The sequence below is a fragment of the Pavona decussata genome, unplaced genomic scaffold, assembly GCF_977016875.1.
Source record: "Pavona decussata unplaced genomic scaffold, jaPavDecu1.1 SCAFFOLD_254, whole genome shotgun sequence".
Lineage (NCBI taxonomy): Eukaryota > Metazoa > Cnidaria > Anthozoa > Scleractinia > Agariciidae > Pavona > Pavona decussata.
The window spans coordinates 3,757,558-3,778,974 of record NW_028145657.1 but is presented as its reverse complement, the minus strand read 5'-3'; the positions used below and the strand labels follow the sequence as shown (position 1 = coordinate 3,778,974).

The following is a 21,417-nucleotide window of genomic DNA, read 5'->3' as shown; positions in this document are numbered from 1 at the left end:
TAGTGAATACACGAAGATCACGGAAAAGGAGTAATTTCATTAAAATTATTCAAGAAATTTCAGACTTTTGGCTTATTTTCCTCTATTACAGAAAGCGATCCCTGAAGATAGTCGATACTCAATCACGCAGACTGAAGAACAGTTTTCATTTTCGTGTGAAGAAAAGCTTGATCAAAGCTTGGCCCATGTTTCAATTCAACTAGTTGACATACAAATGAAACACACGGTATCAAACTCACAAGCCAATCAACATGCAACAAGTTACACAGAAAAAGAAAAGAAAAGAAACATTTTCCTTTTATTTACATTATGCCATAGCCAAACAACTTTCCTTGTACCGGAAATGCATTACGACACGCAACTATATACAAAAAAACATTTGGACACCAAATTTTTCATACCATTTTATGCGAAACTGTGATGAGAAGTCTTTTCTGATTTTCCAGATTTCGGATTTTAGGTAATCCGATCCCGTTGCTTAATTCGTCGACCGCCCATTAGAAACGTGGACCCCTTCCCCCCTCCTCCCTCCCTGTCCATTACCTCCCCCTGCTCCGTTCCTGATTGATAATAAACGGTCAGCAGTACAATAACACAGAGCAGGCTCAAAACAGCTTCAGTCGAAGTTCACTTTGTTATGCTGTGAAAAGTGGCGATGGGGCATATTTTGATTCCTTTGCGACGATCGAGTTCTCTGGAAACGTCATCATAGGTCGAGAAAATAATGTGGATTAAACCGGAGGAAGTTCTCCTTGCCAATGCTCTTTGGTAATTACACGATTTGGTAGTTAGTTAAAATTTTAACCACTTTACAAATTGTATTTCAATGATCATATCACGTAAGTAAGGATCATTCGATGGGAGTTTTTGTTTGTCTGTAGGGCGACAGAACGAGCCAATCCATACTTTGTTCTTCAACGAAGAAAGGGCCATGGCGGGGGTGGATTAACTTCTCTATTGATCGGAACGTTAGATAATGTTTTGGACACGAAGGTAGGTGTGATTCTTATAAATAATGAGGAGATTAGTTGGCATTTGCGTGCGTGAGTTTTGCCGGCTTCGATAATTTGTTTATTTAGATATTTTGCCCGTTGAGTCTGTAATAGTTTCAAACTCATGCTATGTTTTTGTTTTTTGTTCAGCCTGCTCCATTTCGAATACTTTTACAGCTTCCAAGTTCTGATATAAGTTATGGTAGGTGCCTGTGCATGTTGGAAATAAATTAATTAAGCTTGATGAATCAGAATACGGTTCATCGAAACAAAACACCTTCAACTTTTTTACAGTCCATCAAATAGGGGGATTTTCAAATGAGTGTTGTAAAACCAAAACCAAAGTAATTACTCTTGCCAATCACAGTAATTTGCAAACAGTGCAATAAACCAATCAAAATTAGAAGCAAATACATGGAACCAATTGGATAGGCCTTATCATGGTTTTTGACGCCATTTTGACGAGTAGACAAACAGACCTGTAATATCAGTGGTTGTATGGAAATCTGAAGTCAAATAATTTTCATGAAACATTGCTTCTGAAAAATTCATGAAATTCGTTCCATTCTTATCATTTAATATGTAAATGCCACCTAAAGCCAGCAGCACACTAGGCGATTTTATATTCTGATTGTGGCAAATTTTCCTCTCCACTTTATTGCTCTCTGACATTTTGAAAGTCATGTAACAAAATTGCCCAATCTGATTGGTTGAATTAATTGGCGATTTGCAGCTACAAGCCTATAAAATCACAGGAGTGGGCACACTAGTGAATTTAATCGTGTCTGTCTGTTATCAGTGATCATTGGGTGCATTTTGAGTAGTTTCAGGCACTTGGTGACTTGCACAATGAGACTGTGTGTGTTCATTTAATTTGGTATTAAGATAATCAATCTGCAAGTGTTTGCTTTTTAGTGATTTCAAATGCGGCATCCTTCAAGGACATAGAAGCAGACTGGAACTGGTTGGCAAAATATTTGTTAGAGACCTTAGGTAAGTTGAAAAGCTATCAGCACCAGCTTAGACTACCATAACTCAAATATTGTGATGCACAAAAATTTAATTTCAAATGAATACTTTCAATTATTAATTCTCATATACAGTACTTTTATGATATTGACAAACAAGCAATCAAACAAACAAAAATAACAAAAAACGTGCCATTGAGCACAAGTAACCCCTTTTAGGACCTAGCTTACATGTATGGATCTGGATCCCTACAGGATGTTGAATAGGAATTTCTGGGGTCCTATAGGAGAATATAATACTGGGATCTCTTGTATGTTTCCTTTCAGTTAGATATTAGATAAGCACAGCCCCAGTCATGGGGGGATTGGGGGCCAGGGGGGTGGGGTGTACTCTCTATATTGGACTTTACAGGGAGGCTCCGCCAAAAGGGTTGGAGATATAAAAGGGTACGGATTTCATGAGTGGAAGTGTAGAAAAGGGTAGGGAAAACTGTAATTCAAGTTTTTAAAGGGCCTTTCAAATACCTGAAACAGACCCAATGAAAAAAGATAGTAAGAGGCTTTCTGTTATAGGTTAAAGTGAATCCAGGTTAAAATGATTTCAACCTAGGTTGATTTGTATTTGCCTTTGCTAAGGTTGGGTAACTTGCATCTGAAACAGAGGAAATTGCAAATCAACCTAGGTTGAAATCATTTTAAACTGGGATTCATTTTAACCTACAACATTTCTTCTGTAGGTGTGTTAAAAAAGTACCAAAACGTTCCTATGGACGGGAAATGAAAGTGTTACCTTTCCTGTCAGAATAAGGGTTTGGACCTTGGGGCAGAGCCTTGCCATAGAAAACTTTCAGATTCTGCAGAATTCTGTAGGATCTTGAGAATTTTAATAGTATCATACACCATCGTGTATCACAAGGTTTGTTTCTGGACAATAGTCTTTTGTTAAGAAACAATAGTTAAGTTTCCTCTTAACTAAGTGGGGATTTGTGAATCTGTCCCCTGAGTATGAATTCTAGCAAGGTTATTTTTTTGGGTTAGTTACCATAGAAAGCGAGGAGGACGTCAGGGAGTTTGTGAAAGCCAAGATTGAGAGCCTGGTAGCTAATGTTGCAGCTGATCAAGATGTTGTTACAGAAACAGAAACCAGTAGGTTCAAATCAGCAGCAATACGATTTCACAGGATCTTTAACATCCCAGCAGAGGAAAAACTTGTTAACTGTAAGTTATGTCCCTACCATCCTTGTACATGTAGACCCAGGGGCAGATAGTAGGGGAGGAGGAAAAAGTTGAAATGGGTGGGAAAAAATTTGATGAAGAGAAGCAGGGATTCCTTTTCCTCCCTACTTTTCTTTGTCGAATTTATTCCCAACTGTTTCGACTTTTTCCTTGTTCCCAACATCTGCCCCTGGGTCTACAAGGATACATGCCTACTGGTATAATTTTGAGATCTCTTTTAACTATTAACAGTGATCATTTTGGTTGAGCTGCTTTGCTTTTAGCTGCACATACTAAGTTGACATTATTTGCACCTGAAATCGCCCCGCTAATTATGGACATTTATAACTGCTCACTCAGGGAGGGCTATATACCTGATCTGCTGAAGCGATCCATAATCAACCCCCTGCCCAAGGTTTCCCCGCCTTAAGAAATTCAAACTGACTTGAGACCTATCTCTCTGATCTGCACCCTTGCCAAAGTCATGGAAGGCTTTGCGTGCAGCAGGCTTGTCGTGCAAATTTCAGAAAAACTTGACCCACGCTGGTAGGCAAGGGAGGGGCACTCCACCACGGATGGACCACGGACTCCACCATGGATGTCCATCTATCAATGAATATCTCTCTAGTTCCCTGTTGATTGATTTTCTTTTCTTTTTGAGTATATAGAGGACTAGTCTACAATTTATTCATATCTATCTGACAATGATTTGGTCCTTTCATTTTTTGAGACTGATATTTAAACAATTCTTATTGCATTCGGCGTAGAAAGAATGCACCCCTAGTTGCGTTTGGAGTCGAGATTGTATGGGACAGTCAATCAACAAATGAATTAATGGATCTTGGGCTGCATATCTGGCACCCCCCTGCAGACTTTGCAGGGACGGATGACATCACCAACTTGGCAAAGGAGATAGTAGAGCCTTGGGTCGAGATCATCAAACACACTCCCTAATCTTTGATTTTTACTACTGTTAATAAGTAGCATAATTCTTCCCCACTGTCTCTGTTATTGAATTTTGTCGTGGTTGTAGCTCCTCTATATTTAATTATCCTTTATGATTAAAATTGGATCATTAGCTAAATGCAATTCCGGAGTTGAGTATATTGGCCATCATGTCATCCCACATCCAACATGTTCATGGAATACTGGTAATAACATTGTTACAGTCAATCTACATTATGCGTGATCAGTACCAGTATTTTGTAAATTTAAACTGAGCTTTGAAATTAAGTACATGACTTGTGAGTTTGGAACATCACTAGCAAGATTTCAGAGTTCCTGTAGAAATTTCCCTACTTTATTGACGGTTTGAAGCTATTAATTTTTCTTTACATTACATTATTAATTTCAAAAATAACAATCTCTTATGACAATTGTTTATCAAGTGTTTTGAATTTTATTTTTTTCAGTTTCATGCAATTTTTTTCCGGAAAGATTTCCAGAAAAATCTTCAAGATTGCATTTGAAATGCTGGACATCACAAGAGGAATTTGAATGTTCATTTCATTCTCGGAAATAATCATAATACTGGTCATGCGTGACATAAACTGACTGTAATTAGAATAAGAGTTAATGTCAGTAGTCTTTTTGATTAAGTCATGTTTTCATGTCTTTTAGATTACTCCTGCAGCTACTGGAAGGGAAGAGTTCCGCGGCAAGGTTGGCTCTATCTGTCAGTTAACTACGTGTGTTTCTATTCTTTCTTGATGGGAAAAGAGGCGCGACTTGTCATCAGATGGCTTGATGTAGTGGTACGATCAAAACCCCTCTTTTTTTGTAGTTAATATTTAAAGTTAATATTTAATATTTACAATATAAGACAAGGCCTGTAGTCATTTGAACTTGATGTAGTTTTGAAGAATAGCTGCAAATCTTCACAAATTGAAGTACAGTGTACTTAATTATGAGTTAAATTACATAAACTCTGATGAACATTCCAAAAGTCATTTTCATTGTTTTAAACCTCGTGCCATAATGTCCAATGTTTAAGCAAAGAATCACCTTTCCACTAAATTCTCAAGAATTTGGTTCAAACTGCTTTAGTCTGCTTTATTACAAAATACTAATTAGAACTAAGCCAAGTTTTGAAGCTTTGAAGGTTTGTTCCAGTTTTAGTAAGTTATAGAACTGCCTGTTTAGTCTTTAGAGAGAAGCAGCAGCATGCTGTTCACAGATGGAATCAAGGTTACAACAAGAGAAGGAGAGGTTAGTGTCTTCTAGGCTATCAAATGGTTCCTTGTAGCTATAGATAGTTGGTAAAAATTTTAAAATGAAATATTAAATAGGCTGGTGAAGGACCTTCACTCTTGTAAGTGCAACTTCAACTTTTTTCAACTGCTCAAGTTGCATTCATTTAATTGTGATGGTCCCACATCTACAATAAAATAAAATAAACAAGAAAGTATAGATTGAAGTTTTTATACCCTCCTTGTCTCCCCTTTTACCATCCCACCCCCTCCCACTTATCCACCCTACCCTTTAAATAACTCTTCATGCTACTACTTATTCACCCTCCCCTCCCTTGCACTTATGCTTGCCCCTCTCCCCTTTCAATAATCAAAGCCATCTTTCTTCTCCGATCCACCCTCCTCTCCCTTTGCACTTGCACGCCCACTTTCACTTACCCACCATCTCCTACCATCTCATTACTATCCACCCACCACCCTCTTCTTTTCCCTTATCCACTTATTCGTCATCTTTTAACTATGCATCCTCCCCTCCCTTTAATTTCACATGCCTACCCTTGTCTCCCCTTGATGTTTCTATCTTATCCATGATCCCTTTCACTATTGCTAACCTGATTTTACTCAAAATTCCTCTCTCCTCCTTCCAACTTTTCTGACTTTCCCTCTTCTCTGCTCTTTCTTCAACCCTCTCACTTCCTTTCCGTCCTTGACAGTCTGTTTTTAGACTTTTAAATTCATTTGGTGATTACTTACATGTTTGTTTGTTTCTATTTTTTTTTCTCAGTTTAGTTTTTCATTGTTGCTACACATAACAGAAACCTTTGGACTCATGGAGCAGCTAGCTAACCTGGCAATGCGACAGTGAGCAAATCCTCAGTGCCTTAATTATTTGTTTATACGAGTTCTTTTATTTGTGGATCTTCCGTCAACAGCTGTTTTTGAAATGTTGTGCCTCAAACACAAACTTATTATAAATAAGCTTTCTCTCCTCATTTACAGGGGCAGGGGTGGGTGGTAGTAGGGATACCATTAACAAATGGATCTATGCCTAGTGCTCCACCCTCTCCCCCAAAAAAATATAAAATAAATATTTGTTTGCTTTCCTCTTTCAAGAGCAAACCAGTGCAGGGTTTGGTATTCTGTCCCAGAGTACAATGGATTAATTCAATTTTAATTAATATTTGTTCCCTTTGATTTTATCAAGCAAGCAAGATCCCTTTTTTTTGTCAAAAATACAAATTGTCACTGTACTCTGTTAATTTAAGATTAAGATAATAGAAATCTGTAAAACAAAGGTACTTAAAAGTTGCTACACCTCTCTTCCCCACAACAGTCTGCCATGTTTTCATTCCATTAAATCTAAAGTTCAGTGCATGCTGATATAAAGCATTTGGATTAGAGTATTTTTTAGTAACAAACATTTGAGAGGCCTTCTGATCCTTTTGCTCTCTGTGTGTGAAAATCAAGTATGCAGAAAAAAATGTTTTTCATCATAGACTACTGTCAGAAGAAGGTTATGAAGAAGACAAAACACTGCCTTTGTTGACAAAGTAAGTAGTGTGCTTTTAGCTGGGTGGCCAAGGGAACATTAAAATGATGTCTGTATCTTAAGTATTGGCTTAGAAACAATGCTTTTAATTAGTGTCTAAAATTGAGCAAATTAGCCTCCAGGAATAAATTAAGTTTTGGGGACAATTATTTATATTTAACAAATAAAACATGCTTGTAGCAGATGATTCCTTTAGTGTTTGTTGTTGTTGGCATGTTGGCACGGTGCTATAATAATTGTTTGTTGTTTTCATCAGTGCTTTTATGACTGTTAATAATCATTGACAGAATTTATTTTACTTTACAACAAATGAATGTAAATCATATAATCATGGTAAAAATTTGGAGCACTGGAAGAAGATTTTTGTATTCATGCAGGCAATAACTGAGCATACATTTTAAAATTTTGTATTTTAAAATTTGTTTTTGCTTAATTTTAAAATAAGGAACCGAGGTAAATCAGTCAAAAAGGTGCCTTCGCTGAAAAGAGACTTGGACGCCAGAGCACAGAGTGAATTTTACAGGTAATTTAAGACGGGGATGTCTATCACTTCTGAACTGTCACCCATGTATTACAAAAGACTGAATGCAGATGTAATCCAAAAGGACCATGTTTAAGAAGGATAAAAATAAAATAATATTAATAGTATTTGTATAAAGTGATTAATATTATTAATTTTTATAACAAGAAGGTAAAAAATACTATGTTAAGGGATGTCAGCAAACTGAGGCTGTACTTACATTTTCTCACTTCCAGGACCACTGGGTTATATTGTCCATGAGCTGTATTATTTTCAATTCCCCGATGATCTTAATTTGCTGAGTAATTTAGCTTGTACTTTAAAGGGTGTAGCACTGAATTCTTATTTTAAATTGCAAATTTCCAGCTGTCTTGTTTCCTCTTCATGTGCCATGTCTCTGAACAGATGTTAATTGACACTGTTTCACTACCTGCAGGAACCTGTTTCGCCTGCCAGTTGAAGAGAAGCTGGATGGCCACTGTGAGTGCACATTATGGAGTCCACATGAAAAAGCCCATGAGTGGGGGACCTTGTACTGTTCTCCAAACTACTTGTGCTTTAGCAGCAAGGTGGGGCACAAGATATAATTATGACTGTATCTAACATTGTAACATAACATAATTGCATTCCTTGGTAAAAATCTTTAGAAAGGATCCTCTTTGAAGATCTGCAGGAGGATCTCATAGCAGGGCAAAAAACTTCCACTCGTCCGCCCGTCCGAGACGAGTACTCTCGTATCTCGGACGAGTGGATTTCCAAAAGCACTTGTCCTACGGGACGAGTAGAGTTTGCCTAAAAAATGATGTTCTTTTCTATTGAGGTCTGAGTTCCCAAGCATTTTGGACATTGTAAACTAGCCTGAGTTTCGCGAAGTTTGGTTTCTTTTCACGGCAACTGTCCCGTTTTCGCTTCTGTTTTCCGAGAATATCTGGTTCTGTTGTTTCGATGAAGACTGGGATCCACATACCATATATGGAAATGACGACCTCGTTTGAGACAAGGTGAACGATACAATTACCGTTGTGGCAAGTTTTGTGATTTTTAAAGAAGTAATAAAACCTGTGAAAAAATATGAAGAAAGTCGAATTCGAAAATTCCAACCAACATGGAAAAAAGGATTTCCCTGGGTTAAAATTGACGCGGAGAAGAATGAAATGTTCTGCATTGTGTGCCGCAGGTATCCAACAGTAGCCGATAAAGGGAGCCGGCTTTATGTCGGCATCAATGGATCGTCCGCCACTGATTTTCGCCGTGATTCTCTTGTGAGTCACGAGAAGAGCCATTCTCATTACTTTTGTTTTCAACGAGCTAAAAGCGAAGAAAAACCAGAGCAGGCGCCGCTACAGTGAATAAGCCGTAAAATCGACGAGGAGTTAAAGGAGTCATCTTAGATCGCAGTTTTAATGCCTCATAGATGTTCTGCATTTTCTCAAGTCGTGTATAAAGAACGTGAGTGATCCCCCATGTGTCTCTATGAAATGGTGTTGTATTGAAAAGTGCAAAGAACAACATAAATTGAAATAACTGTTAAAATAAATACGCGAGATTTGGTACAAAACAGATTATACAATTTCTACGTTTTTTATGACATTTTGTTATTCACTTTAATAATTTTTTCGGACTAGTAAATTTAACTTTCGGACAATCAGAATCTGAACGTTACTCGTCCAATGGACAAGTGGAATAAAAAAAAAAGTTTTTTGCCCTGTCTCATAGGATCTGAGAGGGATCCTTAAGGATCTTCACTTCTAATCCTCAAAGATAATTGCATAGTCTTGCAAAGCCCAACTTCCTGCATGTTCCTTCATATCCCTCCAAAGAACTTCATAAACACTGTATCTTGAAGGTTTTTGCTCTCCTGGTTTGATATGATCTTGCATAGGATCTGCAAAGAATCCTGTAAGATTTTACATGAAACTACCATGGACAGCTAAGTTTTGGTAGCCCGAGACACCTAACATTTCACAACTTACACATTTAGCTTTGGGCTACTTCTATCAATATTTCTTTGGCTGTAAGGTCCATGCCCCAAACCCTTACCAAGTCCATTGACTTGGACAGCCAAAGAAATTCGTAATTCTTTTTCTTGGCATACTGATAATCAAATGAAAGTTTTACATTCAGCCATTGTGAGAACCCACTGCTTTCTCGAGTGCGTTGTAGTAAGTCAAAGTGAATCAGAGATTGTCTGTTTACTCTAGATACGACAGCTACTGTCAGTGGTGATTCCAATGAGGGAGATTTCTGTTGTAGAAAAAGTGGAAACTTCAGCCATAATACCAAATGCAGTACACATCACAACAAAGTCAAAGGTCAGAGTAATATACATTCAGCACCTAAAGAAATAATATTATTATAGGATTGTCTCCTTATGTTTTTTCAAGATGGTGTAATATGTCATTATTTTAGAAGTCAATTTTGAGTAGTGAATTCTTGCATTCTTAGCCACAGATTTTTAGCATTTTAGCTGCATAACACATGTTCGCATGAAACATTAGTCCATATATATTGTGGCGTACTGAACAGGGCCCTGGATTTATGGTGGAACTTGTTATTAAATAAACTCATCCTTTGTACATGTAACTTATATGGTGGAATACTGATGTTTCAAATCCCTAGGGAACCTGAATTTGGTTTGAAAATTAGGGAGTTCCAAAACTCGGGAGTAACAATCTGACTGAAGCAAATTCAAGGGAAAAAACTTTTGGTTCAAAGAATTGGGAGTTTCAAAAAATGGAGGGTTTGAATAATAATTGAGATAATTCCACTGTAGTTAGTCCGTAATTACTTAATTCTTTTCTTGTCTTCCTTTAGGCCAGCTTTCTGTTTGCCTCATTGCGGGACCGTGACTACCTGACAAGACAGATATCAGACTTTCTGGCAAAAACCCCTGAACCCAAGTGAGTTAGCGTCCTACAATGATGTGCAGATAACTTTCAACAGAATGATAGAAATTTTCCTTATGATGTGGTTCATTATTCACGACTGAGCAGGGTCATCTTCATCAGTGGGTGAATGACGAGATTACTAATTGGGCTGAAAATAAAGTCTCTTACAATATGGCCAGAGTGGAACTGCATTATTAAGGCACTAGCTGAACATTACACTAGGCAATTTGTCTTGCAACTTGTCTCACCATTGCAACACAAGTTGCACGAAATGTTGCGTAGTGTAACCTGCTCTGAAACGAACTTGTCATATAAGAAAGTGATTGCATAAACTTTTTTTACAGGCCAAATAAAAGTGGCCTAATGACGACTCTTTTCTGATATATAGTTGGCATGGGTTTCAGTACAGTTGATGGTGTTGGAGCTAATGATTTAGTAGCTGGCTCTCTGAGTACTTTCAATAGGTAAAAAAGATATGAAAATCAAGTGAAAAAACAGAGGTTCAGGACTCCATCTTTTTTCAACCAACAATTTGTGCTTACCTAATAAGCTTTCACTCATAACTCATACCTCACTCACCTAATAAGCTTTCACTCATAACTCATACCTCACTCACCTAATAAGCTTTCACTTATTACTCATTCAGTTTATAACTGCGATGATCATTCACCTATTATTCTTTTCTTTCACATTTCAAATATGTGAATTTTTATATATTCACTTTCATCGAGCTTTCACTCACATGCTTCTAGATTTGATTGAATCCTAGTTAATGTTTCTTTGTCGTTGTTTTTGGTCACTTAGATCCAGCGATAAAGATGAGTGGATATTCAGCACAAGTCCTCCCAAGAAGAAGCCAACATTTCAGCCACCTTTGACCACTGTGTTTTCAAACACCCCTGCTGATCATGTGAATGCCAAGGAAACTGTCAAGGAGCACCTATGGAGACTGCACTTTGCAGAGTATGGAAGGTAAGCTCACTTTACACATGCTAACTGGATTAATCTTCAACTGTGTGGTCCATCTGTTGCTTTTGTGGGAATTTGGGGGAGCAGCGATGGTGCAGTGGTGAGAGCACTCGCCTCCTCCCAATTTTGCCTGGGCTCTATTCCCGGACTTGGCGTCATGTGGGTTGAGTTTGTCGTTGGTTCTTTTCCTAGCTTGCTCTGTAAGTTTTTCTCTGACTGGGTACTCGAGTTTTCCGCTCTCCTCAAAACTCAACGCTTCTAAATTCCAATTAATTTTTGATCCGGAAAGTGTCCCCAAATAGTGCTCTGTACTAAAAACAGTGACACTTAAAAATAAAGTGTTTTTTTTTAATTAGCTTTATCAACATAAGTAGGTAAATGAAATCTGACTGTTTATGGAACAACTTGGACCTTTTACAAGTATCAAGTTCGAAACCTCCATGGTAATCTCCTTATCAGTGAAATTTATCTTGTTCTTAAATGCCACTCTTCATGATTACCACCAAGATAATCTATGGTAATATTTGGAGCGACTGCAAGCCACCACAAAACTTTTACCCTACTATTTAATGTGACCTTTCTTTCTCACAGATGGAAAGGTTATAGCAGCTTCATTCAGTATAATTAAGAGACAGTAATACAAGGAATTACTACTGATTAGCCTTCATTTGAATGGTGCCACTTCCTGTTTGCATTCTAAGACAGAAATGTAAGAACCACCTTGAACTGCAGAAAAGTACTCCGCAAGGTCTTCTTTCTGAATGGTCCAACCTGGGGATTTCATCCGGTCTCAAAATTTGAATTTTCATTACTGGCCTTCTTGCATAAACTAATAATTAATGTCAAGCATTAAAGGCCCAAATCTGATGACGTGGAGTGTGTTTCTTAAATAAACAAACCTGCCAAGAGTGGCACTAGCTATCTCTGGCTGTGGGCCAGTCCAATAATAAATAATTATTATTGTAAATAGGTAAAAATTAAGAAACTAAACGAAGATTATTGTATTATTATTGTATTGTATTAAAGGTTGTTGTATCCAGAGCCCTTCAAATTTTTAACTTACAAAAATGTAGGCACATAGTCATCTGATATTGTTTACATTCTACAGGGGTGTGTGTATGTACCGCACAGTCAAGACTCACGACCTGATACTGAAAGGTGTCCCAGACAGTCTAAGAGCAGAAGTGTGGCTCATATTCTCTGGTGCTATCAATCAGGTAACCACCATTATTAAAGACAATGAAATTGAAATTGAAAATTTTATAGCGTCTCTTGTGGGTCAAACAGCCTGGAGGGTCAGAATTTTTGCTGCTGTTAGAAGGCAGTTGGGGTTGAAGGGGGTATTTCAAAGTAAAAAACTTTAGTGGTGGAACTGTAACAAGTTTTTTCCTCTATACTGATCAAACAAAATTAGAACTGAACTTGAACTTGTAAATGAACTTGTACATTTGGTATCATGACATCACTGTAGCTGGTGCATGAATGAGTGAGATAAAGGGATGCATTGATGTTTTATTGGTGCGTTTTTTTGTTTGTAACAGATTCAAACTCATCCAGGATACTATGCAAGCTTGGTGGATGAATGTGAAGGAAAAATCACACTAGCTACGGAAGAAATTGAACGAGACCTTCACAGGTGGGTGATCACGGATAAAGAATAAGAGTCTGCAAACTTTAGATGAAGCCCCTTTAGGAAACGTCTCAGCAATTATGAGTATTTTCAGTAAATTTAAACTGGATAACATTGCATAGTTGGTTAAGGTACAGGAAAGTTGGTTTTAAAAAATAAAATGAAGAATTAGAATTCAACTTTTACTGTCAACCTACATCAAATGTACGTGATCAGTATTTTTGAAATTTGAACAGAGTTTTGAAATTTGCGTGTAGTTTTGAACATCGCCAGCGAGATTTCAGAGTTCCCACTAAAATTCCCTGGTTTATTGACAGTATAAAGCTTTGAATGTTTCTTTTCATTACAGCATTAAGCACAAATGTTTCCCGAAGTATTTTGATGCTTCTCAGTCAATGCATCTTTTTCGGAAAGATTTCCAGAGAAATGTTCAAGATTCCATTCAAATGCCGGACATTAAAAAGAGGAATTTGAATGCTCATTTCATTCTCGGAAATACTGGTCATGGGTTGCCTGCCAGCGTGATGTAGGTTGACTCTAATAATACTGAATAATTAACACTAATCTATGGTTCCCTGTTTTTTCTATTTTCCTTAGATTTTACATCCTGTTTATAAAAGCATTTTCACTACCAAACAGGCGTTTGAACTCTTTTTCAATATCGCATTGAAACTGATTAAAAAAGTCAACCTTTATTGAAAAGTTGAATTATGAAATATTAATTATGTTTTAAATTGCCAGACTCGGCATTAAATTCGAAAGAAAACTATTCCACTGGTTCTTCTACAAAGATACAACTTTTCCCTTTGTTTTTGATCTTGCCTTGCAGATCGCTTCCTGAGCACCCAGCTTTCCAGTCAGAAGTAGGAATAGCAGCTTTGAGAAGAGTTTTAACATCTTATGCATGGAGAAACCCCAGCATAGGTTGGCACTTGTACATTGTCATGTCAAATTGATCACAACAAGGGCAGATCCAAACATTTTCATTGGAAGGGGTTGAAATGTTATGTTTTACACAGTAGCTAGACGTTAACAAAAGTGCCTCTTAACCCTTTAACCCTAATATCAAAGAACAAATTCTCCTATCTTGTCCCCATACTTTTCTTATAAAAGTACTCGGTAGAAGTTATTAAAATATAAAGAAAAAAATTCACCTTGGGTGATCATATCCTCAGTTCTTGTGACCTCAGGGATTGGGTAAGCATTGATATTACAAGGAGAAATTTGATGCTGATCACTGTTAGGGCTTAAAGGGTTAAGGTGCAAACAAAAGCTGACAAATTGAAGTTGGCATGGGTGAACTTTGCAATAACTGTTGGCCACAAATAGAACTTGTTCCTATTCTCGCCAATGTTTTTTTTTTTTTTTTTTGCGTAGGGAAATTCAGTTAAGATAATAGGAATACTTCCATTGGCACTTCACGTCACTTCTCAAAGATAAAAGAAAAATAGTTTCTTTCTAGTTTCTTTCCAGAGAAAACAAAAACGGTTCATGAAGTTTTTAATAAGTTTGGGTACAATGGGAAGTATATGTAAAACGGGCCAACTGAGATCGCATGATCAGTTTTTACGTTCTCTTTAGCCTTAGCTTAATATGCATTGCTAGATTCCTGTTAATCAGTACGCTTTCTCAGTATATGGAAAGTATGTTTGCATGTTACAGGGTATTGTCAAGCAATGAACATTGTGGCGTCAGTGTTGCTGTTATACTGCACAGAAGAGGAGGCGTTTTGGTTGTTGGTGGCTGTTTGTGAGCGTCTCTTGCCGGATTATTACAACACCAGAGTTGTGGGAGCTCTGGTTGATCAAGGTGAATAATATGCCAGTCTACACAGTGTTCGTATTGGTCTTCGAAAATCAAGAAAGTCATGGAATTTTGTAATTTCGTTTTCCAGGCCTGCAAAGTCATGGATTTTATGGGTCATGGAAAGTCATTAAAAATGAAGTTTATGGGGAAAAAAATCACTAAAAAAGCAGTCTTTTAGGGGATAAAAAAGGAAGAAGATAAGCAATTAAAAAAATAAAAAGGAGGAACCAAGAAACAGATTTTCACTCAGTAGGAAATAAATACTGCGCATTTTGACACTGTAAAATACGAACGCTCTGTCATGGAAAACTTAAAAAGGTCATGGAAAGCATGGAATTTTAAAAGCCCAAAAGAGTACGAACCCTGCGACAGCCAGTGCATCCAGCTAGTTACTGTTTGCCGTGCCACTCTGATCTAGTATTTGTCACATTTCAGTCATTTAATGTTACATAACTCTTTGCTCTTGATACATTATTGTACAGTTATATTTTGCTCCCCTTAACTTCCTATCCTCTTTCTTTTTCGTGCCCTCACTTCGTATCACCCTTCCCTCTCCGAAGTACTTGTTGCTGTAGAAACCTGAGCCAGACAGTTATAATTTATTAATTAATGCATTGTATTTTTGTTCTCTGTAGGCGTGTTTGAAGACCTCACTCGCGATCACTTACCAGAGTTGTACGATCATCTTATGGAGCTTGGAATTCTCAACATGATCTCTCTATCATGGTTTCTAACACTTTTTCTCAGGTAACATTGGGTGGTGACATAATACGAACACATGGCAGTCTGTGGCGTTTCTCTTCATCATGGCAACACAGAAACCCGCAAAACTTTAGAACAAAAATTCATCTTCCAATGATCAGCACTCTTAATTCCCACGAAATCACCGCTTTTCATTCGACTAATTTCTTTTTCCGAGTATGCCTGTGTCACTCACCGAATAATGCATCATTCCCACTAATTTATTCTTGTTTTCCACGTTACGACGCTCCCACCAATAGCGTAGCTTCACTGCTCACTATATAAACACAAACAGCCCACAAGATGAAGGGCTAACGCTCGAAACGTTAGCACTCAAATCTCTTTACCGTGGCCAATTTACCTTTAGTTATCAATTCTGTTACAAATAAAAAAATACACAGCATTATTATATGGCAAGGTAGTCTTGAGGTAAATCTGCGCGTTCTGATTGGTTCTTTCTTGGTTGGGATTTTACCATACGGACCGTTTGCATGGAAACGGTCATAAGCCGTGTATTTGTGTTTACGACAAGCAGCAAATTTGAAATTTGCAGCTAAAACTGCGAAAAGAAAACCTGAAAATACTTTTATTTTTTCGCAAAGAAACTGCCGAAACGACTGATTCCAACATGGACGAAGAAGAATATCATTTACAAAGCAAATTTTACTATTCCGAAGATCTAGAAACCTCTGAAGCAGGCGTCTGCGAAAGCCAGGAAGTCATTGACGATTTCATAAACAAACAGACTGATATGAACACTCTACTCCGTTTTATTGAAGCTAATGGCTTGAATAGTCAAACAATTGAAAGCCTACCTGCGTCCGAGCTTGACCACTTTTTTCTATGAACGTACGCAGAAAAAATGGTGAATTCGAGCTAGCAACATTTTCCAGTTTTCAGCGCAACATACAGCGATACTTATCTGAGAAGAAATATCCATTCAACATACTCAAGAATAATGAGTTTGAAAAATCGAGAAGAGTTGTAGCTGCGAAGCACAAGTCACTAGTTCACGAGCAGGACAGAAGACTGAACAAGCTGCAAGCCACTCAGGCGATTGACGAAAACGAAGAAGATGCTCTTTTTGAGGCAGGAGAATTGGGCGACTCCAATCCAGTTGCACTCCACTAAAGAACTGTGTGGTGGTTATCCCTACACTTGGGTTTCCGAGCCAGAGATGAGAGCGATAGGACGATTGACTTAATGCTGTTTCTTTTGAAGTTGAAAATGATTTTCACAGAAACCTTTTCTTGATCCGTACTTTGCGATGCGCTAGTAAATTTTCTGGGATCGACGAATCCCTTTTGTGAATTTCAAAAACAAACCGCAGCTGTTGATTTTCGACAAATGCCGCTACAAATCGTTGTTGAAGTCTTTTCTATAACCAACATGATTACATGTAAACGTTCAGTAAATTTGTTTTTAAACTCGTGGTACCGTAGTTTGTTCTTTGTGGGTGCTCGCGTCATCAAAAACACGTCACGAAGGAAACCTTTTAATTCAAGTGACCGGAAGTGCGTTTTTATACATAAACAAGTTTGCTCCGAGTGCCATATACAATAAACTACTTACTAACCTAGCTTCCTCGAGCCGCACTGGGGAATATTGGCCCTCGATCGTTTTTGTACGGACCTCGCTGCGCTCGGTCCGTAGTGCCACGACCTTGGGCCAATATTCCACAGTACGGCCCTCGCGCTCGGTTAGTAAGAGGTTAATAATTTTTATTGTTTTCAATCTCATACTTTATATCTGGCCTTCCTGATGTTTACTTGCCTTTCTGTTTCAGTGTTATGCCATTCTCTAGCGCTGTCAGTATCATGGATTGTTTTTTCTATGATAGTGTTAAGGTAAAGAGTTTTGAATGAGTCATCTAGTGCACTGGTGTTCTATTAACTACCTATCTTAACAAATGACTCTCCCAATTAAGAACACCACGTATTTTAAACAATGTTTTCTCTTTTTGACCAACGCTTCAATACAAACAAAATATTGATTAAAAACTAGCACTTTTCTCTACTTGACATCTTGTCAGTGTTAACTATTAAATTTAGACAGGACGATGAAAGAACGACAAAGAACCCTGTTATCTTAGGTATTTAATCAGGGAATCCATAACCTTTGTATTGCACAGCGTAGCATAGCATTGCACATTGTATCATATCGTATCGTATCATTGTATTGTATTGTATTGTGTTGTGTTGTATTGTATTGTATCGTATCGCATTTTTTGTATTGTATTGCATTATATCGTATTGTACCGTATCGTATCGTATTGCATTATATCGTATCGTATCGTATTGAATTGCGTTGTATCGTACTTTTCAGGTGCTGTTTCAGGTTGCTTTGGCTACACTGGACGCCAACAGGAACAAGCTTTTAGCTGTTCAAGATGATGGCGAAGCAATGACCATATTAGGAAACTACCTGGAACATGTGACCAACAGGGATTCAACCATGCCAACCTCTAATCAAGGCATCTCTAACCGGAACATTGGAGTTCCCTCCACTGGGGTATGGCTTAGGGGGGTGGGGAGGGTGTTGGTAAAGCTTGAGAGTTGTGATCATTTTTGGGACTCATCCTGTAGAGACAGGTGTTTGCTTTTATGGTTTAGATGAAGTTAGAAGAGTAAATTATGTCCAAGGTTTTGAATTTGAACAATTTTAACTTGCGTTCAGGTGCCTTTTTCCTCAAAACAATTTTCTCCCACCCGTGTCGTTTGACCTTTGATTGGCACGGTAAACAGGACAGACTTGAATTTCCCATTCATTTTTCCAACAATTCACTGTAATCAGTTTTTGACTTAAGTCATAACGTTGATGCTTTTTGTACTTGTCGTGAATCATTCCGCCGCCTCTTTCCAATCCATTTGTCCACTTACAATTCCCTTCACTCTCATTCTAAACTGTTCATGAAGACCCGGCTTTCTCCGTTTTTTGATCGAATTCCCAAGCAAGTTGGTACAAGAGTTTTCGCTGTTTGATTGCCCGGCACTATTCAGTCAGAAGATTTTTTGGTTTGGCATGCAACCAACATGCACATTCCGGCGGTACGAATTTGTTGTATGCGACATGCTGGCAAGCATGCGAATTTTTTTAATTTTTAAACTATAGCTAAACTTACAATTTGTCGCACACGATAGGCAAACTGTCGAAGGGTTTTGAAACTTGTTATAAAATCTTGTAACAATCGTAGGCGTAGGCAACGTTGAATGACGAGAGTTGTGGACGACATTTTTGCATGGTGCAAGCAGCGTTCACTAAAGAAGTCAAAAGCAAAAGATGTAGTGTTATTTTGCAACTAATTAAGTTAGGATAATTTATGTCTTCGTTGTTTACCGTTTCAGCATCAGAGTACAGTAGATGTAGCAAACCTTATCTTGGAATCTTACCAGAAATTTGGCTTCATCACAGCTGAGACAATTGATTCCATGAGAAATGCACAAAGATTGAAAGTTGTACAGGTAAGGAAAACCGAATTTTAGAGAACCTAGTCAAACTATTTTTTTGGCCCTTCGTCATTGTTCAAATGGTTACTTTCTTTGTTGCTTGTTACTTTGCATTGCATGGTATCTAGCTTGTCTTGGGAATATGTCGCATCAAAGAATCCCATATAAAACGACATTTGATTGGCTGTAAGAAGAGGCCCAAAGAATTCTTCATAACGCATTTAGAAGATCGAAATGAGAGAAAAAAACATCATGTGTTTCTGAAGAGGAACCGTCTATCAGAATCAAAGCGTCCCGTTTCAACAACGCACATTGCAATGTATAATCGTTGAGTGCAAATGATAACCCTGTTGGGGGTGCCACCCCCCCCCCCCCCTTCCCTCTTCCATAAGTTAAGGGGGACTTAACCTAAATTTGAATGAAATTTGAAGAGGTTTTAAGAAGGGATAGAAGAAAGAAAATGATTTTTGGAACACCAACAAACAGTTGATACCCACGCCAAAGCACCCCAGGTTGCTAGTGGACTAACTTGGCGTCCGTCTATTAATTATTAACTTCAAATTCTAATTTTAAAACTTCACTACATCTTCAATATTTCTTATTTCTCTTAATTTTCCCAATCCTTCTAGAAAAACTATCTCCTCCCAAATACACCCAAAAATTCACAAAACACCCAACAACCTAGATTCACGGGATGAGCGTAGAGTTTTTGGATTGCTTGAAACATGAACAAAATATTTCCATTAAAGCCATGTCAAGTGGCGGAAAAATGGCGTTGAGGTTAAGTCCCCCCTTAACTCCGCGATGATTACAGGTATGACAATGGCGCTTGTCGTATAAATGAAAGGTCCCCAATAGGATCTTATGACGTTATATTACGTTTAATTACGTCATGATTGCCAAATGGCGGCCATCTTGAATCCTCCATCTTTCCTAAAACTTCACGAAAGTGCCAAGATTTTTACGAAAAGTAATCAAAACCACTAAAAGAACACAAATATGAGCTAAAAACAAAAAAGTTCCTGTAAGATAAATATTTTTTTCTTCATTTAAAAATTAAATTTTCCATTTTCTGAAAAAGCAGCCTGCCAGAACGTGTTTGCCATGGTAAAGTCAAATCAACGAGCACTAACCAATCACGTCAAATTGTTCCCAGATGAAATTTTCTTAAAAAAGTCACAGATTTTCATGGCGTTTACGCAAATTTTATTAAAGGTATCAAGGTAAAAGTTGCCGCAGGCAGAATCCCCCCACTCCGACCCCTGGGTCCAGATAGGATTAAGGTAAAACGTAGTTGAGTAAACATTATCTGCATGTGTGCTTACTGATACTGTTTACTGAAAAGTCTTCTTCGTTAATTTTGCAAAGGGTCTCGAGGATAGTATGAGACGAAATGCTGTGAGATCGATTGGAGTAGAGGCATGTTTGTTTGAGCAAAAAGAGCTTGAGCAGTTGTACGCTGTTTTCAAGGTAACACAAGATTTTTCGGTTGATGGTTCTGATCTGTTTCTATTCGTGCTAAACGGTATTACATACTGGCCTTTATTCTAGAGTCACTGCAAGCTATCTTAAGCAGACTAGAGGGCTTTTTACAAATCCAAATTACATGTACATATACAAAGCAAAACAAAACAAATAACATCATAAAGAATAATGGTAAATAAATTTAACTGAGGGTTAAAAGCTAGTATGTACAGTACGGTGTGGTGATTTTCCCTCGTGTTCTCTTCAACAGGCCTATGTGCGAGTAGAAGGTAGACTTATTTTCATGGGCCAAAATTCAGGTTTTCACGTTCAACCCATTAGGCTGATTTAGCAACAGAACGGAAATGTCAGTTGACGGCGGCGCGCGCATCAAGAATGCCCATATATAGTCGAAATAGACTCGCGTCCAGACTATTCCGCGAGCTTTCGCGTCCTCCTCACTTTTTTCCGTGTTCTCATTATTTCTCAGGCAGGGCACCTTCTGACCCGTAACCATGGCGGCCCAGACTCCAAAGATACTCCACCTGCCTTCCCTCTAGTGCAGCAGCAGTGTATCGATTATGAGAGATTCAAACCTCTGTTTGAATGCCTTACCAACTGGGGGACGGGAGACATTGGACCTGTCTTGGCTCAGAGAGCATTCAAGGTTAGTGCAGTTTGAATGTGCGTTAAGGCTAGGTAAGCGTGGGCGTTTACACTTGCAGCTGTGGACTGCAAATATGATTAGTTTCCGTATGTGTTTGGCATTGAGTTAAATTAATTTGTTATGAGTGTTAAAACGTCAACCAGGTCACGACTTAAAGCAGCTTAGATCTTATTCTCACACTATGTGTTCATGCTGAGATTCAAACCGTGTCAAGGACGGTGCCTGCTTTTGCCACTGCGCGTACGTTGTGCCCATCTCGGGATAGCCCGAGAACCTCTTCGTCTACTTTCTTAAGGTATGTCTTTACTAATTCAAAATTGTTTTTGCGCGGTTTATGACTATGTGGAAAAGAAGATCTTAGTAAGGGCTATTG

At 38.1% G+C, this 21,417-nt stretch overlaps 1 protein-coding gene across 2 annotated transcripts in view; it reads left to right on the top strand.

The window, feature by feature from the left end:
• The first annotated feature begins 614 nt into the window (after nucleotides 1–614).
• LOC146456655 (TBC1 domain family member 9-like) overlaps nucleotides 615–21,417 on the top strand; it is a 34,647-nt gene continuing 13,844 nt past the window's right edge. The window contains exons 1-24 of one of the 2 annotated variants that reach the window (XM_085093108.1): nucleotides 615–768; nucleotides 882–993; nucleotides 1,143–1,194; nucleotides 1,908–1,985; nucleotides 2,999–3,178; nucleotides 4,796–4,929; nucleotides 5,318–5,383; nucleotides 6,149–6,225; nucleotides 6,861–6,914; nucleotides 7,359–7,436; nucleotides 7,870–8,002; nucleotides 9,635–9,745; nucleotides 10,248–10,333; nucleotides 11,126–11,293; nucleotides 12,399–12,507; nucleotides 12,832–12,926; nucleotides 13,750–13,844; nucleotides 14,583–14,729; nucleotides 15,362–15,473; nucleotides 17,254–17,314; nucleotides 17,793–17,978; nucleotides 18,818–18,928; nucleotides 20,282–20,383; nucleotides 20,868–21,044. In XM_085093108.1, the coding sequence (XP_084949234.1) occupies nucleotides 725–768; nucleotides 882–993; nucleotides 1,143–1,194; nucleotides 1,908–1,985; nucleotides 2,999–3,178; nucleotides 4,796–4,929; nucleotides 5,318–5,383; nucleotides 6,149–6,225; nucleotides 6,861–6,914; nucleotides 7,359–7,436; nucleotides 7,870–8,002; nucleotides 9,635–9,745; nucleotides 10,248–10,333; nucleotides 11,126–11,293; nucleotides 12,399–12,507; nucleotides 12,832–12,926; nucleotides 13,750–13,844; nucleotides 14,583–14,729; nucleotides 15,362–15,473; nucleotides 17,254–17,314; nucleotides 17,793–17,978; nucleotides 18,818–18,928; nucleotides 20,282–20,383; nucleotides 20,868–21,044 (2,568 nt within the window). In that variant the 5' untranslated portion in view covers nucleotides 615–724. Of the gene's footprint in view, nucleotides 769–881; nucleotides 994–1,142; nucleotides 1,195–1,907; nucleotides 1,986–2,998; nucleotides 3,179–4,795; nucleotides 4,930–5,317; nucleotides 5,384–6,148; nucleotides 6,226–6,860; nucleotides 6,915–7,358; nucleotides 7,437–7,869; nucleotides 8,003–9,634; nucleotides 9,746–10,247; nucleotides 10,334–11,125; nucleotides 11,294–12,398; nucleotides 12,508–12,831; nucleotides 12,927–13,749; nucleotides 13,845–14,582; nucleotides 14,730–15,361; nucleotides 15,474–17,253; nucleotides 17,315–17,792; nucleotides 17,979–18,811; nucleotides 18,929–20,281; nucleotides 20,384–20,867; nucleotides 21,045–21,417 lie in introns of both variants that reach the window. The other variant, XM_085093107.1, reaches the window with a different exon arrangement.